At 65.9% G+C, this 20,012-nt stretch overlaps 1 protein-coding gene across 5 annotated transcripts in view; it reads right to left on the bottom strand.

Annotated features, from left to right (window-relative positions):
• Window positions 1–15: 15 nt before the first annotated feature.
• CRB2 (crumbs cell polarity complex component 2) overlaps window positions 16–20,012 on the bottom strand; it is a 63,270-nt gene continuing 43,273 nt past the window's right edge. For 4 of the 5 annotated variants that reach the window (XM_053282013.1, XM_053282014.1, XM_053282011.1 and 1 more), the window contains 11 exons: window positions 17,282–17,477; window positions 16,975–17,114; window positions 16,640–16,822; window positions 15,984–16,097; window positions 8,819–9,781; window positions 7,850–8,412; window positions 6,314–6,482; window positions 4,728–5,595; window positions 4,038–4,154; window positions 3,683–3,809; window positions 1,580–1,941 (listed from right to left, as the gene is read on the bottom strand). In XM_053282013.1, coding sequence (XP_053137988.1) covers window positions 1,714–1,941; window positions 3,683–3,809; window positions 4,038–4,154; window positions 4,728–5,595; window positions 6,314–6,482; window positions 7,850–8,412; window positions 8,819–9,781; window positions 15,984–16,097; window positions 16,640–16,822; window positions 16,975–17,114; window positions 17,282–17,477 — 3,668 coding nt within the window. In that variant the 3' untranslated portion in view covers window positions 1,580–1,713. Of the gene's footprint in view, window positions 1,086–1,579; window positions 1,942–3,682; window positions 3,810–4,037; window positions 4,155–4,727; window positions 5,596–6,313; window positions 6,483–7,849; window positions 8,413–8,818; window positions 9,782–15,983; window positions 16,098–16,639; window positions 16,823–16,974; window positions 17,115–17,281; window positions 17,478–20,012 lie in introns of those variants that run through there. The other variant, XM_053282012.1, reaches the window with a different exon arrangement.

The raw sequence follows: 20,012 nt of genomic DNA, 5'->3' as shown, positions 1-20,012 counted from the left end.
CTCCTCGTAAACCAGTTTAGTCTGTACAAATCTATGCAGCTTTTAATTACAACAATGATCCGTCTTTTCCCCTCTTCTTCGAAGGAATGTTGCGGTCAACTGTAGCAAATCATCTTGGTGAAAAAATAGTAGATCCATCATTAAATATCAAAAGTAACTTAAGTTCACAGTGGAGAAAACACCCATCCCTTGAGCAGAGAGGTTGAAACCCGGGTCGGGAGACCCCTGGCGGGGGCTGCGTCTCGTGGCACTCCTGGGACAGCGAGGCAAGTCTTTTGGGGGGGAGGGGGCTGGGGGGGGCTGCCACGTCCTGGCGGGTTGTTTCACATGCCCATTCTGTGGCCAGGGGCAGGGAGCAAACCATTTGGGTGTGTGGCCTTGGACATGCTTTGGACCCGAGATGGCGAGGAACCCACCCGTGTGGTGCGTGCGTGTGTGTGTGCGCGCAGCCACCGCCAGGAGGGAGGGGGCTCTCCTTGGCCGGGCTTGCCCTCTCCTGCGTCCCGGGTGGGGGAGGAGGGAGGCGGGCTGCTCGTTGACCTGTCCAAGGTGCTGCCCCTCAAGGTCCAGCTCGCCCGCAAGGCACTTGGGCGGCTGCTGCTGCTGCTGCGTGGCGCTTGGCCCTCGGCCGCAGCCGGTCCTTCTCTCCCCGGCCTCTGGCCCTCTTCTTGCCGGGCCAGCCCTGGCAGAGCTGCGCTCTCTGGGTCCCGCACTGGCGCCAGCCCTCATCCAGAAGGGTCCTGTGCCCTGGCCAGCGCCCGGCTCGTGCGGCACTCCCAGCCCTGCCGCATCGTGCAAGCGGAGGGCAGGCTCCCGCACGCAGGGGCCTCTGGAGTCGCCCGGCGGCCCTGGCGAGCGAGCGAGGCTCAGATCAGCCGCTCCATGGGGGGCAGCTTGATGACGTTCCACATCTCCACTCGGGCCCCGTCTTTCTCCTGGCGGCTCGGGCTGTAGGTCCCTTGCGTGGCCCGCCTCTTCTTCATGGCGGCGACGGAGAGGCCAAAGAGCGTGATGAGGACCGCGGCCCCGGTGGCTCCCACGGCTCCCACCAGCGAGGAGCTGCTGAACTGGGCCCAGGCGGGGCGCTGTGGCGGAAGGAGAGGTCACTGGCCGGGCGCTGCCGGGCCGCCCCTCTCCTGGCACCCTCCGAGGGCCAGGGCGCCCAGCGGGCCGGCTGGGGTGGCTGGCAGCAGGGCACGGCGGTCATGGCAGGGCGAGTGCTTGCCGCCCGTAGGCGGGGGGGCGGCTTCCCCTCTGGCCCCTCCCCCCCTCGAGGGGTCCAGCCTCCCTGCAGACCACCTCCCCCAAGGTATGCGGCAAGGTGGCATTTGGCAAGAAGGACGGCCCCAGCCCCCCTACCTACAAGTGGGGCCTGCGGGCAAGTCCGAGGAGTCCTCCCCGCAGAGAGGCTACTTTCTAAAGCAGGCTGGTGCGTGCCAAGGCTCCCGGGGGGGGGCATTTCTGAGAGTCCCGTCCCCCCCATCCTGGAGCCGCGTCTGATGGGGGGGCAGGATCCGTGCTGCTGCTGCTGCTGCTGCTGCTGCTGCCGTTGGCCGGGTGCAGACGCTCCTCCGTCCCCTCCGAAGTTCCGCCTGGCCAGAAGCTCTGGGCGCCAGGGGGCCCCTGTGGGCAGCCCCCTTGGAGGCCGTGGGGTAGAAGGGGTGCCGGGGCAGCCAGCCCACAGCGCCGGGGGAGCCCCCAGGCCCTGCCTGCCTAGATGAGGCGCTCCTCGGGCGGCACCTTGAGGACACTGTCCATCTCCAGGCGGGCTCCTGCCACCTCCTGCTGGCTCGGGCTGTAGGTCCCCTCGGACTGGCGCCTCTTCCGGGCCGTGAGGATGGTGAGGACGAGGATAATGAGCAGCAGCAGCAGGCACCCGCAGGCGACGGGCACTGCCACTTCCAGGAATGGGAACGGGAAGCGAGCGCCCAGCGTCCCCCTCTGCAAGAGAAACCGAGGGGCAAACCGTGAGTCTGCGGAAGGGGGCGGGGGGGGCCCTACGTCCTGCTGCCCGGGTCCGTGTCGCCCGGCTTCCGGGGTCAGGTCAGGGCTGCAGCAGAGGCCAGGCCTTCATGCCAGCCTGCCCAGAGCCAGAGCAGCCCGCACGCGGTCCACGGCCCGGCCTGGAGATGCCGCTGCGCTCCCCTCGTCACGACTTGGCCAGTCCTCTCTCGGCTGCCTCCCCCCCAGCTGCAGCAGGAGCCAGAATTGGGGGGGGGGGTCTGTCGTCCCTGGAGAGACCGAGGGGCAGGAGACGCTTCCCCACCTCTGCCCCAGGGAAGGCGGCAGGCGGCCGCTCGGGGCTTCCGGGGGGGGGGGACGACTGAATTGGGGACAGGAGATTAGCGTAAGCCTGACTAAAAACAGCCGTGGGCAGGCTCAGCAGCTAAGCGGCAGCTGCCAGCACAGCTACTTTCCCATTGATAAGCAGGTAATTGGGTGGATCCTGAGCTCTCAATCCTTGAAACAGGATCTGGCCGAGGTGGGCGGGGGGGGGGGCCCTTCCAAGCAAGCAAGCAAGCAGCTGCTGCACGCCCGCAGGGCACAGGCCGAGGCCGGCTTCGGCTGCCCCCTCGCTCCCGTTAGTGGAGAGGCAGGTGAAGGGAGCCGGCACGGAGGGCCCCCTGTGCGAAACAGGGACGGGAGGCGCCAGGTGTGAGCACCGGACGAGGTTCCCTCCCCTGAGGGGACGTGGCCAGAGCTTGGGGGAAGAGCCCCTGCTTGCTTGCATGCAGAAGGTGCCATGTTGCCTCCCTGACAGCATCTGCAGGCAGGGCCGGGAGAGTCCGCTGCCACTCTGGGTGGACCATGCTCAGCTAGGTGGGCCCAGGGCTCGACTCGGTAGAAGGCAGCTCCCCCGGCGTTCCCAAGAGAGTCCCCCGTGGAGGGTAGCGTTGGCCACCTGGGCTCCTTTCCTCCGCGGATCCGGAACCAGGAGGGCAGCCCCCAAGAGGGAGGAGCTGCCAGTCAGCTGAGCGAGGGGGCGGCCCCCCCCGGAGGGCACACTTTCCGGGGGACCGCGCTGGCTATGCAGGTTAGTTGTGGCCTAGCAACGGAGACGTGCAAGAGAGGCGGCAGCAGGGCTGGTGACAAGCATCGGCATGCAGTCAGTGCGTGGGGGGGGCGGGGGGCGGGGCGGCACCAAGGAGCCCCTGCACCGGAGCACTGCCTTGGGCTCAAGCACGCGAGGGGCTAGTTCCAAACGGCGGCAGCAACAGCAGCAGCAGCAGCAGCACCGAGCCCGTCTCCCTGGCAAACATGCAGCGGTGTTAGGGATGGCCATGCATTCACAGTTAGTACATTCCCAGGCAGGCACCTGTTCATGCAGTTGTGTACCATGCAAGGTGTGGGGAAGACTCATGCACCACCACCACCACCCCCCGCAGCCCCCAAACCAGAAAGAGCGACTTGGACGGGGTCCCCGGCCTTCCCAGAGACAGGGGGCTTAGCCCCTGCACCACCCTGCCCCCTCCCTCCCTCCCTCCCTCTTCCCTCGCCGGGCTCCCCGGCCCCCTGCGGGGAATCTGTACGTGGCCGTTAGGGGACTGCTGAGTCCCTACAGTGCAGGGGGGAGCGTGGCAAGCGGAGTGGGGGCAGGCCCAGCCCAGCCCAGCCCAGCCCTCCTGGCTCTCCGGGCAGGGACACGAGCCAGATCCGCCCCCCCGGCCCGCCCCTGACTTACATCCACATCACAGCGCTCGCCTGTGTAGCTGGCGCTGCAGACGCACCGGTACCGGTTGACCGAATCCTGGCAGGTGCCCCCGTTCTGGCAGGGATTGGGGTCACAGTCGTTGATGTTGGTCTGGCACCTGAGGAGGAGGAGGAGGTGAGAGCAGCCCTCAGCAGGCAGGAGCCTGGCCGTCAGGGCTGGGGGCTGAGCGGGGCTTGCCTCGCGCTCCCAGGGGGCAAAGCCTCCAGTTCGAAGGAGACGAGCCTGCTGGGGGAGAGGCTGGCTCTCGGGCCAGCCGCCCCCCCCCGCCTGGTCCCTGGGGCAGGGGCGTGGCTGGCCAGAGGGCGCAGGGGGGCTCCGGCCCTACCTTCTGCCCGAGTAGCCCGGCTTGCACGTGCAGTTGGCGCCCCAGGGGCCGCTTGTGCACCTGCCGCCGTTCAGGCAGGTGAAGTTCTGGCCGCACTGCTCAGGGGGGAACGGCCACCTGGTGGGAGAGAGGAGGACGGAGGGAGGGTCAGGGGGCTGCCCGGCAGGGCCCTCCAGGGGGCTGGGCCCCAGAGGCGACCCAGAAGGAGAGGAGGGGGAAGAGCCCCGGAGCGAGAGGGAGGCGGCTCTTCTCGGGCCCGGATGGGGGCAGGCCTCGCTGCCTCCCGCTGCTGCAGCCACTGAGAGAGGCAGCGCTCCGAGGGGGCGCCCGGCTGTGGACGGCGCTGGCTGATGCTCCGGGCAGACGCCTCACCTCACGGGGCATCAGCAGAGGGCAGCGAGTGCCTGGGAGGAGTGTGGCCGGAAGCTGAGAGCAGCAGCGGGAGGAGGAGGAGGAGGCTGCCTAGACCCGGATTCCTCTCGGGAAGTCCCGCCTGGGTCCTCGGGGAGACACACGTGCCGCCCGGAGGCTTCTGGGCTTTGAGCCAGCTCCATCCCGATGCGGCGGAGGCGGCGGCCATGAGGGCTACCCTCTCTCTTCGAGTGGGGCGAAAGGGGGCCTCTGCCGCTTCCGCCACGCTGGCTCTGGGGAGCGGGAGGGGAGGGGGGGCTCCCCGCAGGGGGTACCTACTCGCAGTGAGGGCCCGTGTACTGCGGGGGGCACTGGCAGGAGTAGCTGTAGACGCCGTCCACGCAGCTGCCCCCGTGCTGGCACTGGTGGCGGATGCAGTCGTCCACGTTGATCTGGCAGCGCTTCCCGATGTAGCCCTTGTCGCACTCGCACTGGAAGTCGGCCACCTCGTCCACGCAGCTGCCGTGGACGCAGGGCCTGGCCTTGCAGTCGTCGATGTTGGCCTCGCACCGCGGCCCCTCCCAGCCAGGGCCGCAGGCGCAGCGGAAGGCGTTGAAGAGGTCCTGGCAGGCGCCCGCGTGCTGGCAGGGGCTGGAGGCACACACGTCCGCCCCCTGGCAGCCTAGAAGGGCGGCCCCACCGCTCGCCTGCAGGAACTGCTCCGGCTGTGGGTAGGCAATGTGGGCAGCCAGTGGCAGGAAGACGCCCCCGATGTCTGCCTGCCCGAGGCAGCCGGTGAAGTTTTCAGCCAGGACAACGACCGCGTTGCTTCTGAGGAAGCCCAGACTCCCAGCAGTCCCCTGGAGGGTTGTGTTGATGGATCCGTCCAGATGGAGGTGCCACCTGGAGGACAGGGCGGAGGGCTCTTCCATGGTCAGCACGAGCTCGTGCCAGGAGCCGTCGGAGATGGACTGCGGGCCGAGGAAGCTGGCCCCCTCAACGCCGTTCCCACTCCTTATTTCCACCAGCAGGGAGGCGTTCCGGACAGCCACCAGGAGAGAGTCCACCTCCTGGACGGCCCGCAGCAGGACAGCATCTTCGTCCCGTGTCCGGAAGTCCAGGCGGAGGCTGTGGAGGGCTCTGGTGATGCTTGCGTTGGTCACGAATTCCACTGGGCTGTGGCCATAAAACGTGGCATTGGCCAGGCCTGCGAGGGCGAGAAGATGAAGCACTCCGTCTGGGAACTCGGAAAATCAAGCCAGAGGGGTTCCCTGTGCCAGACTCCCGGAAGAACAGCGGAGGTCCCCAGGGAAGCCACGTCTGTCTCTAGCAACTGCTATGCAGAGCTTGTTAGCCCCAAGGAGAAAGCATCTGCCCTGCCTCTCTTGGGGACTCCCTTGGTCAAAACGGTCAGGAGGCAGGCAGCAGTCCACTCCGCACAGACTCGTTATTGCTTAAGGCATCCTAACCGATGCTTTTGGACTCAAAAAACAACATTGTAATTTCAGGCCAGTGGCATCAGGTGGGCCACTGTGTGAAGCAAGATGCTGGACCCGATGGGCCTCCTCGGGCCTGATCCGGCAGGGCTGTTCTGGTGTCCTTATGAGTCTGCAGGCAAGGCTGCAGGTTCTGGGCTAGCCATGGGTTCCAGGTTACTCAAGAACACAAGCCCAGCCCTGCCAGATCACGCCCCAGGCCTGCCTTGGCCTTGCTCCAGATGCCAAGCCAGGTGGCCTCCCTTCCTGTGCCTTGGATGAGCCTGAACCACCTCCTTCAATCTGAAGAGGAGCACCCCCCACCCCCACCCCGAGTACGGGGCTTCCAGCCCGTTGTGAGGCCTCTGGCCAGTGCCGCCTGGAGCTGCTTGCTCACGCGAGCGACCTGGCATCCAGCCACCCTCCCCCCGTGTCCAGCAGGGCACTTACAGAAGTAGCCAGCAGGGACGTCCAGGCAAGTGGCGGCCGCCGGGGGGCACGGCTCGCTCCTGCACCAGACCCGCTCCTCACAGCGCTTGCCGGTGAAGTTGGCCGGGCAGCTGCAGTCAAAGTCGTTCCAGGTGACAGTGCAGCAGCCGCCGTTGAGGCAGGGCCCCGCCTGGAGAGCGAGAGCAAGAGAGGAGAGAGATTCTGGACGGGGAAGGGAGGCAGGCCGAGGGGAGGGGAAGCCCCCCAGCCCAGGCAGGCCCTCCCCTGGCCCTCCCCCAGCTGGCCTCCCGGGGCTTTTCTGCAGCAAACCAGGCCATGCAGAGCTCGCAGCCAGAGCTGCCCCCGCCCCCAAAGCACGCCCTGGCATGCTGCTGGCCAGCCCCCGAACTGCGTCCAGGGCACTCGTCCCGAGAGCTCAGTGCAGAGGGCCCTGGCGCCCCACAGAGCAGGAGCCCCCCCCCCGGCAAGACAGGCGGGCCGCGGTGCATGCAGGGGGTGGCCAGAGACGGGCCTCTGAGGGCTGGGCCAGCTGCTGAGCGGAAGCAGAGCCCAGGGAGGCATGCTGGGCACCGGACAGAGGCAGAGGGCGGTCCATACCCCACCTCGGAGGGCCCGTGCCGTCAGGCCGGCCTGCCCGCCATCCGCTCCTTCGGTAGCATGAGGGGAAGAAGACAGCAAGGACAGGCTGGCAGCGGAGCGGCGTCTCGGCCCAGCCCGCGGCAGGCCCCCTTAGAGGGCGTCGCGGAGAGCCTGCTCCTGCCCCTCAGCCCTCCTCCCTGGGAGTCTCCTGGGCTAGAGCCCCCCCCCCCCCGCGACCACGACCCTTCCTCCAGGGCCAGCAACTCAGCCAGGGGCCCCCACTGGCTCTCGGCCACTCCACGAGATCTCGCCTGCTCCTGAGAGCCAGATGCAAGCCCACAGCCAGAGAGAGAGAGAGAGTCTAAACCCGCAACCAACCTGCTTGTAGTTAGCAAGAGTGAAAAGAGACCAGGTCTCCACACAGGGTGGACCCGAGTTCCCACCTAACGGTCTGGAGGGCCTTTCCCCCAGAATAGCTGACCGTTGGCTTCCATGGGAGGCCGGGATGGCCAGGAGCTCAGACGCTGCTTCAGAAGGGCAACTTGATGGCCGCTGTTCAGGCCGCCAGAGGGGGCCACCTCCCAGGGCCGGGCCAGGCCACGCAGCAAGCCCGCTCTCGCTCTCTCCCCAGCCCCACCTGGTTGGGCTTCTCAAGGGCACCCACCTGGCCACAGCGGAGGAGGAAGAGATTGCTGCACTAGGCGGGCTTCGGGCACAGCCCAGCGTGGCGGCTTTTCTCAAGTTCCTGTGTGCAGAGGTGTGCTCCTTCCTCCCGCATGGCAGCGGCTAGCAGCCGTCCGGTCCGGGAGAACTCGGAAGCTTGCTGCTCAAGACTCTTCGTCATGGATTGGGAGCACCCCAAAGGGATTACCAGGTGGTGGCATTTGGATTTGTCTCATGGACCAAGGCGGCCACCTACGGCTTTCAGACGCAGCCGGTCTTTTTCGCTCTCCTTACCTTGCAGGTATCATCCGAGACGCATCCCAAGAGCACGTTGGTGGCTTCTCCCTCGACCATCTCTTGCCGCTCCGTGTCGTTACTGAGCAGGTGAGGGAAGAACTGCAGCTGGTGGTGGTTAAGCCGGACGTCCTGAAGGCAGCCTTTAAACGGCCCTCCCCAGGCGCCCAGCGCCTCCTGGCCGGGGAGTCCTCCCACGTGGACCTCGCAGCCCGCGGCGAGAGGCGGCACCCGCAGAGGGCCCAGCTCCTCCTCCCGGCTGAGAAGGCTGGCCCGAGCACTGTCTCCGTGGAAGGCAAGCGTCACCAAGTGCCTTCTGCCATCGGCCAGCTGTCCGGAGAGGCCGGTGGGAGCGGCCGGGGGCGCCTCCAGCCAGAGCTGCCCGCTCTCCAGGTAGACGCTCAGGAAAGCCCCGCTTGCGTTGCGGATCTGGACCAGCAGGCCACTGGGCTTCAGTGTCCGGACGAAGAAGGAGAGGTTGAAGTCTGGCCCTGGACTGTGGCCGAGGGTGAAAGTGGCCACGCTGGAGGAGTTGTCTGGGCCGAAGGTCCCTGCAGGAGACTCTGGAAGAGAGCGGGGGAAAGGCACGGGCCAGTCCTAAGCCCGGAGCGGAGGGAACCCAGCGCCGCGCTGCAGGGGCTGCTGCTGGCATGGCCCCTCTGGTAGCTCTGAGAAGGGCTGTCTCTTGGTGGGGCAGACAGACCGACCCCTGGGCTGGGGCCAGCTCCTCTCGTGGGGGCTCAGCCTTTCAGGAGCACCATTTGCACCTGCCCCCCCCCACACCCCCGGGGTGTCGGAGGACACCAACGCTCCCCGCTGCCTTTCCCCTCCCTCTTTAGGCAGAGGAGGCCAGAGAGTTGCCTCTGGCCCCTGAAGCCCAAACCGGTGACGCCTCGGCCACAGGAGGCCAGGACCGTCCCTCCTGCCTGCCTCTGAGCCCAGCCCACCTCTCTCGACCTGGTGACTCACCGGCGGAGCAGGTGTGGCCTTCGTAAGGCCGAGGGCAGCGGCAGCGGAAGTCTGCCCAGAGGTCGAGGCATTGGCCGCCGTGGGCACAAGGCTGTGAGCGGCACCACTCTGTCCTCTCGCAGCCCAGCTGGAAGCCCACGGGCTGCGAGCCGCTGGCCAGCTCCTGGGGCAGGACGGCCTCGGAATCGATCTGCAGGTCTTCCAGGCAGCCGAGGAAACTCCCCGCCGGGCGAGCTGCCAGCCCCTCCTCGATTCCTCCGATGTAGACTTGGGAGAAGGAGGGCAGGGAGGCCGTGGCGGCGGCGGCCTCCGCTCCCAGGGGACGGCTCTGCCGGCAGACCCCTGCAGGGCAGGCTCTGTGCCACAGGCGGAGCTCCAGGGAATCCCGCAGGAGCAGCACCTCGGCCTGGTGCCAGCCGCCATCGTTCACCGGCGGGGCCTCCAGGGTGAGGGACGACGTGGCCTCCGGAGTGGCCAACGTTGCCCGCAGGCGGCCCCCCGAGAGCTCCAGAGCAAGGTGCTCGGCCGCCTCCCCTCGGTGAAAGAGGGTGGCATCGGGCAGGGTGGTCCGGAACCGGAGGGCCACGCTGGCCAGGGGGCTGCCTGCCACAAGGCTGGTGTTCTTCCCGCTGCTGCTGGCGGACACGTTGAGGAGGAGGTAGACGCTGGCGGTGAAGGAGAAGGTGGTGGAGGTCGAGCAGCTGGGCCCGGAGAAGCCGGGCTGGCACTGGCACCGGTGTCCGTGGGCCCCGGACAGGAAGGTGGGGACGCACAAGGCCTCGTTCTGGCAGCGGTGGGTCTGGCAGCCCGTCAGCTCCACGGAGCAGTTCTTGCCCCCCCAGGCCACGCCCTCCGCACTGGGGCTGCAGTGGCAGGTGTAGTCGGCCACGCTGTCCTCACAGACGCCCCCATTCTCACAGGGGTGCTCCTCGCACTCGTCGATGTCCGTGGCGCACTCCACCCCTGGCGTGCAGAGGGGGGGGTCAGTGGGGGAGGCGCTGGAGCGCTGTTGCCCACGGGGCCTCACCCACACACAAGCAGGCACCCCGCGGGGTCCTTTTCCCACCCCATCCCTCCCCAGTCCCTTCCGGCGTGGGTCCCACCTGGCTGCAGGGAGGAGGCTGCCGTCAGCCCTGACTGAAGGGCACTGGCTGTCCGGAAGCGAAGGGACCCCCCCGACTTAAGAATTGCCCCCATGGCCCCTCCCAGCCCCGAACTTAGGCCCCCACTAATCTCCCAAGACAGCGACACAGATAAACAAGGCCTGGATTACTCCGCTTAATAGCATTAGCCCCCGGCCAGCAGCCAACCAGAGCAGCAGGTCCTCCGAGCACAAAGGGAATGTGGCTTCCCGCCCCCCCCCCCACGATGGCAGCAGGTCCAGCTGGACAGGCTGAGCCCCCACGATGGCCCTTTGGGGCTCTCTGCCCCTTCCTGCCGTCCCCCCTTGCTTCCGTCTAGGACTCCTGGGCAGTGCGCTTGGGCCAAGGCTCGGTTTTGTTCCGCCTGCAGCCAGAGGCCCTGAGGCAAGGCCAAAAGGAACCCTCTCCCGCCTTGCAGGCCTCCTTTTTGCACCGCGGGGCAACTTCCGCTCCAAAAGCCACCACTGCCTCCTTCGTTGCCCACTCTGGCATGCCCCCAGCAGGCACTGACAAGCCCCTGGCTGCCAAATGCAGGTCGCTCAGTCGGTGCCGCCACCACCACCCCGGCTGCGGAGGGGAAGGTGCCGGTGCCCCAGTGCAGACGCAGAGCAGGCCGGGCCACGATTGGCGGCTACTGGCCGCTGCTCCCATCCAGCCGCCTCTGGGGGGTCTCTGCTGCTGCTGCTGCCGCCACTGCCCACACCCAAACGTCCCCCGGCCCCAGAGGCAGCTCCGTGCTCCTGCCCCAGGGGCTACCCTGCCTGCTGCTGCTGCTGCTGCTTCCGGGGTCCTGAAACGTTGCCTCTCTGGGCCAGGCACTCCGCTAATGTTCACAGGGATCAGGCGGTCCCAGGCTGGCAGCTGCTTGTGGGTTGCTTTGAGTCCTGCTTTGTTTGCTTGGCGTGGGCAGAGGCGAGGCTGCTGCCACCACCGCGTGGCCCACGCCGGGCTTCTGCCGGCCTCCACATGCAGACAGGAGAGCTGGGGGGGGGGGGCAGGAAGCACACCACCAGCAAGGGCCTGGCCGGAAAGAGGCAGGCCTCACCTCTCCCCCCCCCCCCCGCTTGGCCTTTGGAGGGGCTGCTTCTGCTTCCGTGGGGCAGGCCGAGTGCAAAACCACCTGCCTGCGAGATGGCTCCCACGTGGCGGGCAGGAGACGCATCCCCCGAGGGTCAGGGCTGCTTCATTTCTCAGATGCTTCAGTCTGGGGGAGGAAGGTCCTGGCAGCCAGTGGAGAGGGAGGGGCAGGGAAGAGCAGCCCTCCCTCTCCCCAGAAATGACCAGGGTTTGCGGGGGGTGTGTGTGTGTCTGGGTCCGGGCCAGGAAATCGCTTCCACTCCCTCCTGCTTCGGGACGCCGGAGGCAGAGAGGAAGCTGTCCCTGCGGCCTCTTCCCAGAGCTGGGCAGAGAGGGGCAGCAGCAGCAGCAGCAGCAGCCCCCCACTTGGGGACCCCGCCGCCCTCTAGAAAGAGCCCTGAAGGGAAAGGGGGCCGGCCTGGCCTGGCCATCTGCTCCCCCTCGGACTTCAGAGCGGGAAGGAGTCGGGCCAAGAGCTGGCCCTTGCCGGAGAGGACCGCCACCCAGGGCCCCCCCACACACACCGACCCTAAAGAGAGCAAAACCCTGCCTGTCTCCTCCTCCTCCCCCCCCCACGGCCTCTCTGCCCTCTCCCTGGGGGCTCCCTCCAGGCCCTGGATGGACACCCACTTTCTGCTCCATCGGTCAGCTGGGCAGGTCTGGAGGGGGAGAGCGAGCAGCTGGGCTGAGAAGCCCTTCGCGGGAGAATCAGCCCCTGGTGTGCCCCCCCCGCCCCACGGCACACCCACCAAACGTCCCCTACAGAGGACCGAGCAGCCCTGGGGGGGGTGGGGGGGGGGCGTCATCCTGCAAAGCCACCGCCAGGCCTCCCCCCGAGAAGGGACCGCCCCGCTCTGCTCCAGACCCGCTCCCTCCGCCGCCGTGCCTGTCATTACCTGCCGGGAGATCCGTCAGGAGGAGGAGGAAGAGGAGGGCGCCCGCCAGCACAGAGTTCATGGCTGCTCTCCTGCGGGCATGGGGGGGCGGGGGGGGGGTCCCGGGAGGGCGAGCGGAGCCGGCGGTGCGGCAGGCAGGCAGAGTGCGAGTGCTGCTGGGTGCCAGGCAGGCCAGAGGGGATTGCCGATGCCGCCAGCCAATATCCAGCGAGATCTAATCCATCTCGCGGCTCTAAACCGCCCCAGCTGGCTCCTCTCACTGCTGACACAGGAATGTTTGCCGACTACCTCGTGGGGGCGGGCGGGCGGGGGGGGAGGGAGGGAGGGAGGGCGGTGGATGGGAACTGCCCTCCTGCCCCCCCCCCCCGTAGCAGCCCTGGCCTCATTTCACTTTACAGGGTCTGGGGGAGGCTGAGGAGTCCGGCGGGGGGGGGGGGCCTTGGGCAGGTGTTCCCGTGAGCGGAAGGAGGGGGGGACTCGGGCGGCTGCCTGGCCATGCAGTCTGCTCCAAGGAGGGCTTGCATGGTCCACCACTCGCTGCCGTGGGGATTGGCCTAGCAAGGCACTGGAAATAACTGGGGGGGGGAGGGAGCCCCCACCCTTCTTCAGGCACCAGAGCTACGAACGGCCTCTTTGAGGTTAAGGCAGAGACGCAGGAAGCTGCCGCATGCAGAGTCAGACCCTTGCTCTGTCTGGCCCAGCACTGTCCGCTCTGACTGGCAGCCGCGCTCCGAGGTTTCCGGCTCAGGGGTCTCTCTCAGCCCTACCTGGAGATGCTGCCGCCAGGGAGGGAACCGGGGGTGGGGGGGGAGGCCCTCCTGCATGCCAAGCAGACGCTCTCCCACTGAGCCACGGCCCCATCCTGGAGCAGCCGAAGCCGCCCGACAGCATGTGGGCTGAAAAGGCTTGTCCTGCCCGAACGCAAAGGGGCCTTTGCCCCTCCTGACCCACCAGCCCAGACCAGAGTCTTCCTTATAAGAAGCAGAAGAGCAGCATCCTGGCCACGGCGAGGGCGAGGCGGAGCTCCGCATGCTTCCGTGAAGCTCCCTGGGTCTCGCTCAGGCCCAAGGCTTCCGCTCCCCCCTCTTGATGCCCAAAGGCGGGGTCCCTCCTACGGTCTCTGCTGCGAAGCCAGGAGATCCCCCCCCTTCCCCGTGGCGGGGCTCCCCTCACCCTGCCCCCCAGGCCATTCCTGCCCAGAAAGAGCTCGGCAGCAGCCTCCCAAGAGGTCCTTGCCCTCCCGAGGCTCCCAGGGCCTCCCGGGCGCAACCCCCGGACAGAGCAGGGCTCCGCTTCTCACCACCGAGCAGCCCTGCGCAAGCCAGGCGGAGGTGTGCTCCCAGCTCCAGCAGCTGACTCAAGCAAGCAAGCCAAGCCGCATGCTGCAGGGGGAGGCACCTGCAGCCTGGCTGCTCGAGGCTTTGCTCTTCGGCACATCCCTGCAGGCCGCGTGCTAGCTCTGTCTCCCGTGTCGGTTGCCTGCTGCTGCCGCCAGAGCACGCAAGGCGTAGCTGGTGAACAGGCAGACTCTGTCCCCCCCCCAGCCCCTGCCTCCTCCCCCCTCCAGCATCTGAATTCCTGAGAGCGGAGCAAGGCGAAGCCGGTCAGTGGCCGCTTGCCTTTCATCAGGGGGGCTCCTGAAACCCCCCCCCCACACTCTGGGCAGATGGGGGCTGCCACAGAGGTGCGGGGAAAGCATGTGATGGGAAGCTTCGCAAAGTTGCTCTGTGATCCTAATGTGAAGTAATAAGCTGTTTACGCAGCAGGCCCAGACTGGGATTAATTGACAAAGCAGAAGAGATTAATGGCTATTCTTTCCCTCTCCGCTCCGCGCTCTCACGCCTCTCCCTGAGCTCGCAGAGGTGCAAAACGCAGCTCCCCGCCCTGCAGGGAAGGCTCACACGGCCACGGGCTGCCACCCCCGAGGACGGGGCCCGAGGAGAGCAGCCCTGGATCCCGAGACCCTCCGCAACACACACCGCCAGGCAAGCCCGTCGCAAGGAGCAGCTGGGAGCAAGGACAGGAGAGGAAAGCCGGCTGAGCCTGGCAGCCCCAGAACCTGTGCGCCACGAGGCTGCCGGAACTCTGGCCCAGATGCCGGAGGAGGAGGCATGGGGAGGCCCTGCTCAGAGACTGCCGTTGTCACACCCCGCTGGCTGGCTGGCTGGCTGGCGCATTCTCCGCGAAGTCACAGCACTGCGGGGCTGGAAGGGACCTGGGAGTCTTCTCGTCTACCCCCTTGCTCAGTCCAGGGAACTGCTCCCGCACCTTTCAAGGCCTCCGGCAAGGAAGCGCCCACCCCATCAGGAGAGCTGGTCTGGTGGCAGCAAGCAGGACTTGGCTAAGCAGGGTCCGCCCTGGTTGCATATGAAAGGGAGACTAGAAGTGTGAGCACCGTAAGATCTTCCCCTCAGGGGATAATAAGGAGGGTCTCTCTGGGAAGAGCAGAAGGTCCCAAGTTCCCTCCCTGGCAGCCTCTCCAAGAGAGGGCTGGGAGAGATCCCTGCCAGCAAACTTGGAGAAGCTGCTGCCAGCCTGTGAAGACAATCCTGAGCTAGACGCACCCAGGGTCTGACTCAGTAGACGGCAGCTTCCTCTGCTCCTCGGTTGCACTGCCTTACAGTTAAGAAACCGCTCCATGCAACTGATGAAGCGTCACACCCGCTGAACTGACCTCCTCTCCATACACACATCCTGCTGCTAAGTTTCATTCAAGGCAAGGAATGACCAGCATTGTGGTCCTGGGCCCTGCCAGGACGCCCCCCTCCACCCCTCCATTCCCTGGGGCACATTTCAAACCCACTGAGTGCCGAAACGTGCCCACAGCCCCGTGCCCCAGAAGCCGCCTCGTTGCCCACTGCAGCCTCCGGGGCTGCCATCAAGCGGGGGGGGCACCCCCTCCCCCCTGCCACGCGGGGTCCGTCAGCTGACCTGCACACGCCTTCCCCACACAGAGCTCATCTCCCCAGGGCTTCTCGGGCGACAAATGGGATAGGAGGCAGGCTGGCTTCTCCAAAAGCAATTCCCTTCCCAACCTCTTTCAAGATGTGGGCCATCTGTGGGCAGCCTCCTCCCATCTGCGGGTGGCTTCCAGCATTACGACGCGGCGTGGACAGAGAGGGCCAGAATGCCGCCTCGAAGGCAGGAGGGGCTAGGACTGACGCTGCACAGCCTGCCCCCGAATCCCTGGTGGGGGGTGGGGGGGCAGGCAGTGGTTACCGGTCAAGCGGGGAGTGCATTCTGCATATGGCCAGAGGCCCTCTCTTTCGTCCTCGTTTGCGTGTTCCTCGAGCGCCAAGCATGCCTGCCACAGAGAGGACGCTGCTGCTTCAGCAAAACTCTGCGTGATCTCGTCTCAGGCCTCCAGATTCCTCTTCCCCCCACAAGATGGCAGCCTCCTAACACTGCACAGCAATGCGGCAGGAGCCGCAGGTGTCGCTGGGCAGGTGAGCCATGAAAGGGAGGAGTTCCCAGGTGAGCCTCACTGGAACCTAGGAAGCTGCTGTCTGTGGAGTCAGACCCTGGGCCTCTCTCGCTCAGCATTGCCTGCACAGACTGGCAGCGGCTTCTCCCCGGTGGCAGGCAGGAGTCTCTCTCCGCCCTCTCTTGGAGATGCTGCCAGGGAGGGACCCGGGAACCTGCAGATGCCCTTCCCAGAGTGGCGGCTCCATCCCCTACTCAGGGGGATCTCTTGCAGGGCTCACACCCCAAGTCTCCCATCCACCTACAACCAGGGTGGACCCTGCTTAGCTAAGGGGGCCAGGCCTACTGGCTGCCACCAGCCCAGCTCTCTTCCCAAGGAAGGCTTGAAGAAGCCTGCCCACCTCACGGGGCCAAGTATCCCACAGCGGCCACTTTCAAGAGCACAGTGTGAGCACCTTCAGACCTGGGAAGCCGGACTCTTAGCTGTGTGCCAGGGTTTCGTCTCCAGACCCAGCTGGAGGCTTCAAGGGAGCCGAGTGATCAGGAGAGCTGCAAAACGGGCACCTCCAGGAGCGCCAGGTCTGGCTGGGATCTCACTCATCAGGGGCCCTCTGAGGCCAGGCTCACCTGAGAACCCGGGCAGGCAGTGACACCGATAGCTGTTCACCAGGTCCACGCAGCGGCCTCCGTTCTGGCACGGCTGGGACTCACACTCGTCCGTGTTGATGGAGCAGGTCTTGCCTTCAAAGGGGTCAAAAGCAGGTCCAGGTGAGGGACACCCGCAGGTGCTGCTTGGGGGAGTCATTAAGGCTGTGTGTGTGTGTGTGTGTGTGTGTGTGTGTGTGTTTGCGGGTGGGGTTGACTGCTGACTGCTTGTGTCATTTCAGGCTGCAGAGCAAAGAGGCAGTTGAGATAAGGAAGGTGCAAGACAGGCCTTGAGTAGCTCTCTGTGAGCGGAAGAGATCTGGTTGATTAGGGGGATGTGTGATGCTTAAGAAGCCAGGGGCTGAATCTGGGGTTAGGGCTCGTTTTGGAGAGAGAAGAGCCACGCTGAGGGGTCCTGGGGAGCCAAGCGGCTCTCCTGAGTGGCAGTCTCTCCTCGCCGGGAGGAAGAGAGGTCTGCCTGGGTTCAGAGGCAGCTCTCGGCTTCCTCTCCCGCTGGGGGGCTTCCTGGAGGCATCTGGGGTGGGAAGCAAGAGGCTGGAGGGTGAGGGGCCCCTCCCTCCCCTGGCCTTAGCCCAGCAGCATCCCCTCGGGGCTGCTGGCCCCCCCCCAGGACTCACCCTCAAAGCCTGGCTGGCAGCTGCAGACGAAGCCGGCAGCCTCCTGGTAGCTGAACTGGGCTGGGAAGCGGCTGTCCTCTCCGTAGTAGCTCTGGTTGGAGCGCTGGGAGCACTGGCCACCGTGGAGGCAGGGCCGCGGGGCACACTCATCCACGTCTTCTTCACAGTGCTCCCCAACATAACCTGGCCGGAGAGCGGGCAGCCTTAGCAGACCACGGGGAGCCGCCGGGGGTCCCCTCGCGGAGCACAAAGCAGCGGGCGAGGGGCTGGGACCCGAGGCCCGCCGCCCCACGCCTGGAGCCCATCTGGCCCCCGAGCGCTCTGGCTTCACCCACCTGGCCAGCAGGCACAGCTGTAGCCTCCGATTCCCTCCAGGCAGGAGGCCCCATTCTGGCAGGGCTGGGAGGCACACTCCAAGATCTCCAGCTCACAGTGCTGCCCTCCGAAGCCAGTGCTGTGGCAGTCGCACCGGTAGCTAGGAGGGGAAGTCCGTGGTTAGCCTGGCCAGTGCCAGTGCCGCTACCCGCTGGGGTGTTTGCTCCCAGGCACACCCCTCCCCACCCACCCACCCCCGGCCTGGCCTGGCCCTATGGAGGGCAGCAGCTGAGGCCCGGCGGGGGAGCCCGGACCCCCCACACACACCTGTTGACCAGGTCCTGGCACCGCCCTCCGTGGAGACAGGGCTGGCTCTGGCACTCGTCCGTCTCCACCTCGCACTGGGCCCCCTCGTAGCCTGGCAGGCAGGAGCAGAGGAAGAACCCAACGTGGTCGCTGCAGGTGCCGCTGTTCCAGCAGGGGCCCGACTCACACTCGTCAATCTCCACATCGCAGTTCACGCCTTTGGAGAGAGAGAGAGAGAGAAATGGGGGGGGGGAATGCACCCACGGCGTGCTTCCGTGGCACTTTTGGCTTGCGAAGAGCTTGGCGGTCTCTCATGGGTTCGTTCTTACACCACCCCGCGAGGGAGCTCACCCTCACCACCACCCCATCCCACAGGTGGGGACACGGAGCCTGTGTGTCTCTGGCCGAGGCAGGGTTGGAACTCGCCCAACAGGCCCCCAGAACCAGGTCCCTTTACCAGACCCCCAGAAGCCCCCCCCCAAGTTCATAGACCCTGTCCCCAGCTGCCTGAAGCCTGCAGGGACGGTTTGCCACTATGTGCCCCCAGAAGGAGGAGGTCTCTGGCTTGCTACTGCATTTGGATATTGACCCAGGTTTCCCCCCAAATAAACTGGGGGGAATGACCTTAAAAGAGGTAAATGGCCTGTTTCTGGAGGCAAATGACCTTAAAACAGTGGTGCATATGCTGGTCACCTCCAGGCTTGACTACTGTAATGCGGTCTATGTGGGGCTGCCTTTGTACGTAGTCCGGGACTACAATTGGTACAGAATGCGGCAGCCAGATTGGTCAACTCGAAGGGACCACATAACACTGGTTTTGAGGGAACTGCACTGGCTGCCAGTATGTTTCGGGGTGAAACACAAAGTGCTGGTTATTACCTATATAGCCCTTAACGGCTTGGGCCCAGGCGATTTGAGAGAGCGCCTCCTTTGTCGTGAACCCTGCCGACTGTTACGGTCTTCTGGAGAGGTCTGGTTACGGTTGCCACCGGCATGTTTGGTGGCAACCCAGGACGGGGCTTTCTCTGTGGCTGCCCCGGGGCTTTGGAATAAGCTCCCTGCTGAAATAAGAGCATCCCCTTCTCTGTTTGTTTTTAAGAAGACTCTCAAGACTCTCCTGTTCTTACAGGCTTTTAATTAGAATTAATTTTAATCATTTGTTTTATGTCACTGCTTTTATGTCTGTTTTTATGCTACCGTTTTAACTGTGTTGCCTTTTAATCTGAGCTGATTTTTTAAATATATTGTTTTAAATTTCCTAGAGGTGTACATATCAGGCGGTATACAAAATGCGGCTAATAAATGGCAAGCAGGACCTCGCCAGCCTAAGCGGTGGGGCAGCTCAACAGCACGGGTGCCCCCATCTTGCTCCCTCCCCCACACCCTGGAATGGGGGGGGGCGGGGAGGGAGCGAATCCTCCAGCCTCTCTCTCTGTCGGAGGACCTCAAAGGGCCCTCTCAAGGGGGAGCCTGGCTGCCAGTGCAGCTCAGCGTGGCCACCCCCTGCCCTCTGGCTGAGCACCTCCCTGGGCTGGCACCTGCCAGACCATCTAAGCTCCCTTCCGGGCAGAGTCCTGCTGCGTAGCCCTCAGGGCGGCACTAATCCGCCAAGAATGCAGGCCCCCTAATCTGCGGGGGGGGGGGGGGCTGGGATCAAGAGCTGCTGGCATCCCACCCTGCCAGGGACTGCTCGGCCCAGACCAAGGACCCCTGAGGAGAGCTGCCCATCTGGAGCGGGGCGGAGGGGGGCCCCTTGGCAGCGCTTTGCTTCAGGAGGCCCCTTGGCTGGCTGTGGAGGTCCGCCCGGCGGGTGCCCCACCTTCTGCCTCTGGCCCGCACACGGCCGGCCCCTGGAGAGCTGTGGGTGCCCACGGCCCCCTCTCTTTGAGGGTCAGGGGGGTGTCCCTCCGCTGGGGGGGGGAGGCTGTTTTCCGGAGCCCATATCTGCCACTCACGGACTTCTTTAAGCGTGATGACCCACCCTGGCCAGAGGGAGGGAGGGAGGGAGCACAAGAGGAGGGGAACCCAGTCTCTGCTCTCGGTGTCTCTGCCTCCTCCGCCTCCTCCTGTTCTTCTCCCCGGGCAGCAATTCCATCCCCAGCAGGCCTGGCCTCCCACACAGCTGACTCAGAGGAGCCAGCTTGGGGGGGGGGCAGCTGATGCTGCAGCCCCCCCTCCTCACGGGGAGTCTGCAGCCGGCCAGTCACCCGGACATTCCTTCACAGCCCGGCTGCTGCTGCTGCTCCCTCGCACGGATGAGCAAGGCCAGCGGGCGTCTGCTGCTGCTGCTGCTGCTGCGTACCAGGCAGTGCCAGGTGGGGCAGGACCCGCGGAATTCCACCCCCCCCCCCCCCCGATACAGGGCTGGAGAAGCATGGCAAGACGACCCGGGGGAGGTGCAAGTCCAACGCAGAGCGGAACCGGAGCCAGCAGGTCCTCCTGGCCCGCCCACGCCTGTGTGTCCTCAACAGAGCACAACTTTGATGCTCTGGCCGCACCTGCCCCCTCAGCCAGCCCCACACGCCCCTCGCCCTCACCCCAGGACCACCATTTACGGAGGGCTGGGCTGGCCTGGAGGCCTGAGGGAGGAAATGGCAACGGCACCGATCCAGGGGGCCAGTGGGTGAGGCCACAGTCCGGCACTGGCCTCCCAAGCCCAGCAACCTGGCCCCAAAGAGTCCCTTTCCCGCCACACTGATGGCGAGAGACACAGTCCCCCCAATGGGGACAAGGCCACCCCCCACTGCGCCCT

The sequence above is a fragment of the Hemicordylus capensis genome, chromosome 17 (assembly GCF_027244095.1).
Source record: "Hemicordylus capensis ecotype Gifberg chromosome 17, rHemCap1.1.pri, whole genome shotgun sequence".
Lineage (NCBI taxonomy): Eukaryota > Metazoa > Chordata > Lepidosauria > Squamata > Cordylidae > Hemicordylus > Hemicordylus capensis.
The sequence above is the reverse complement of the archived record's forward strand: the minus strand, read 5'-3'. Positions and strand labels throughout refer to the sequence as shown.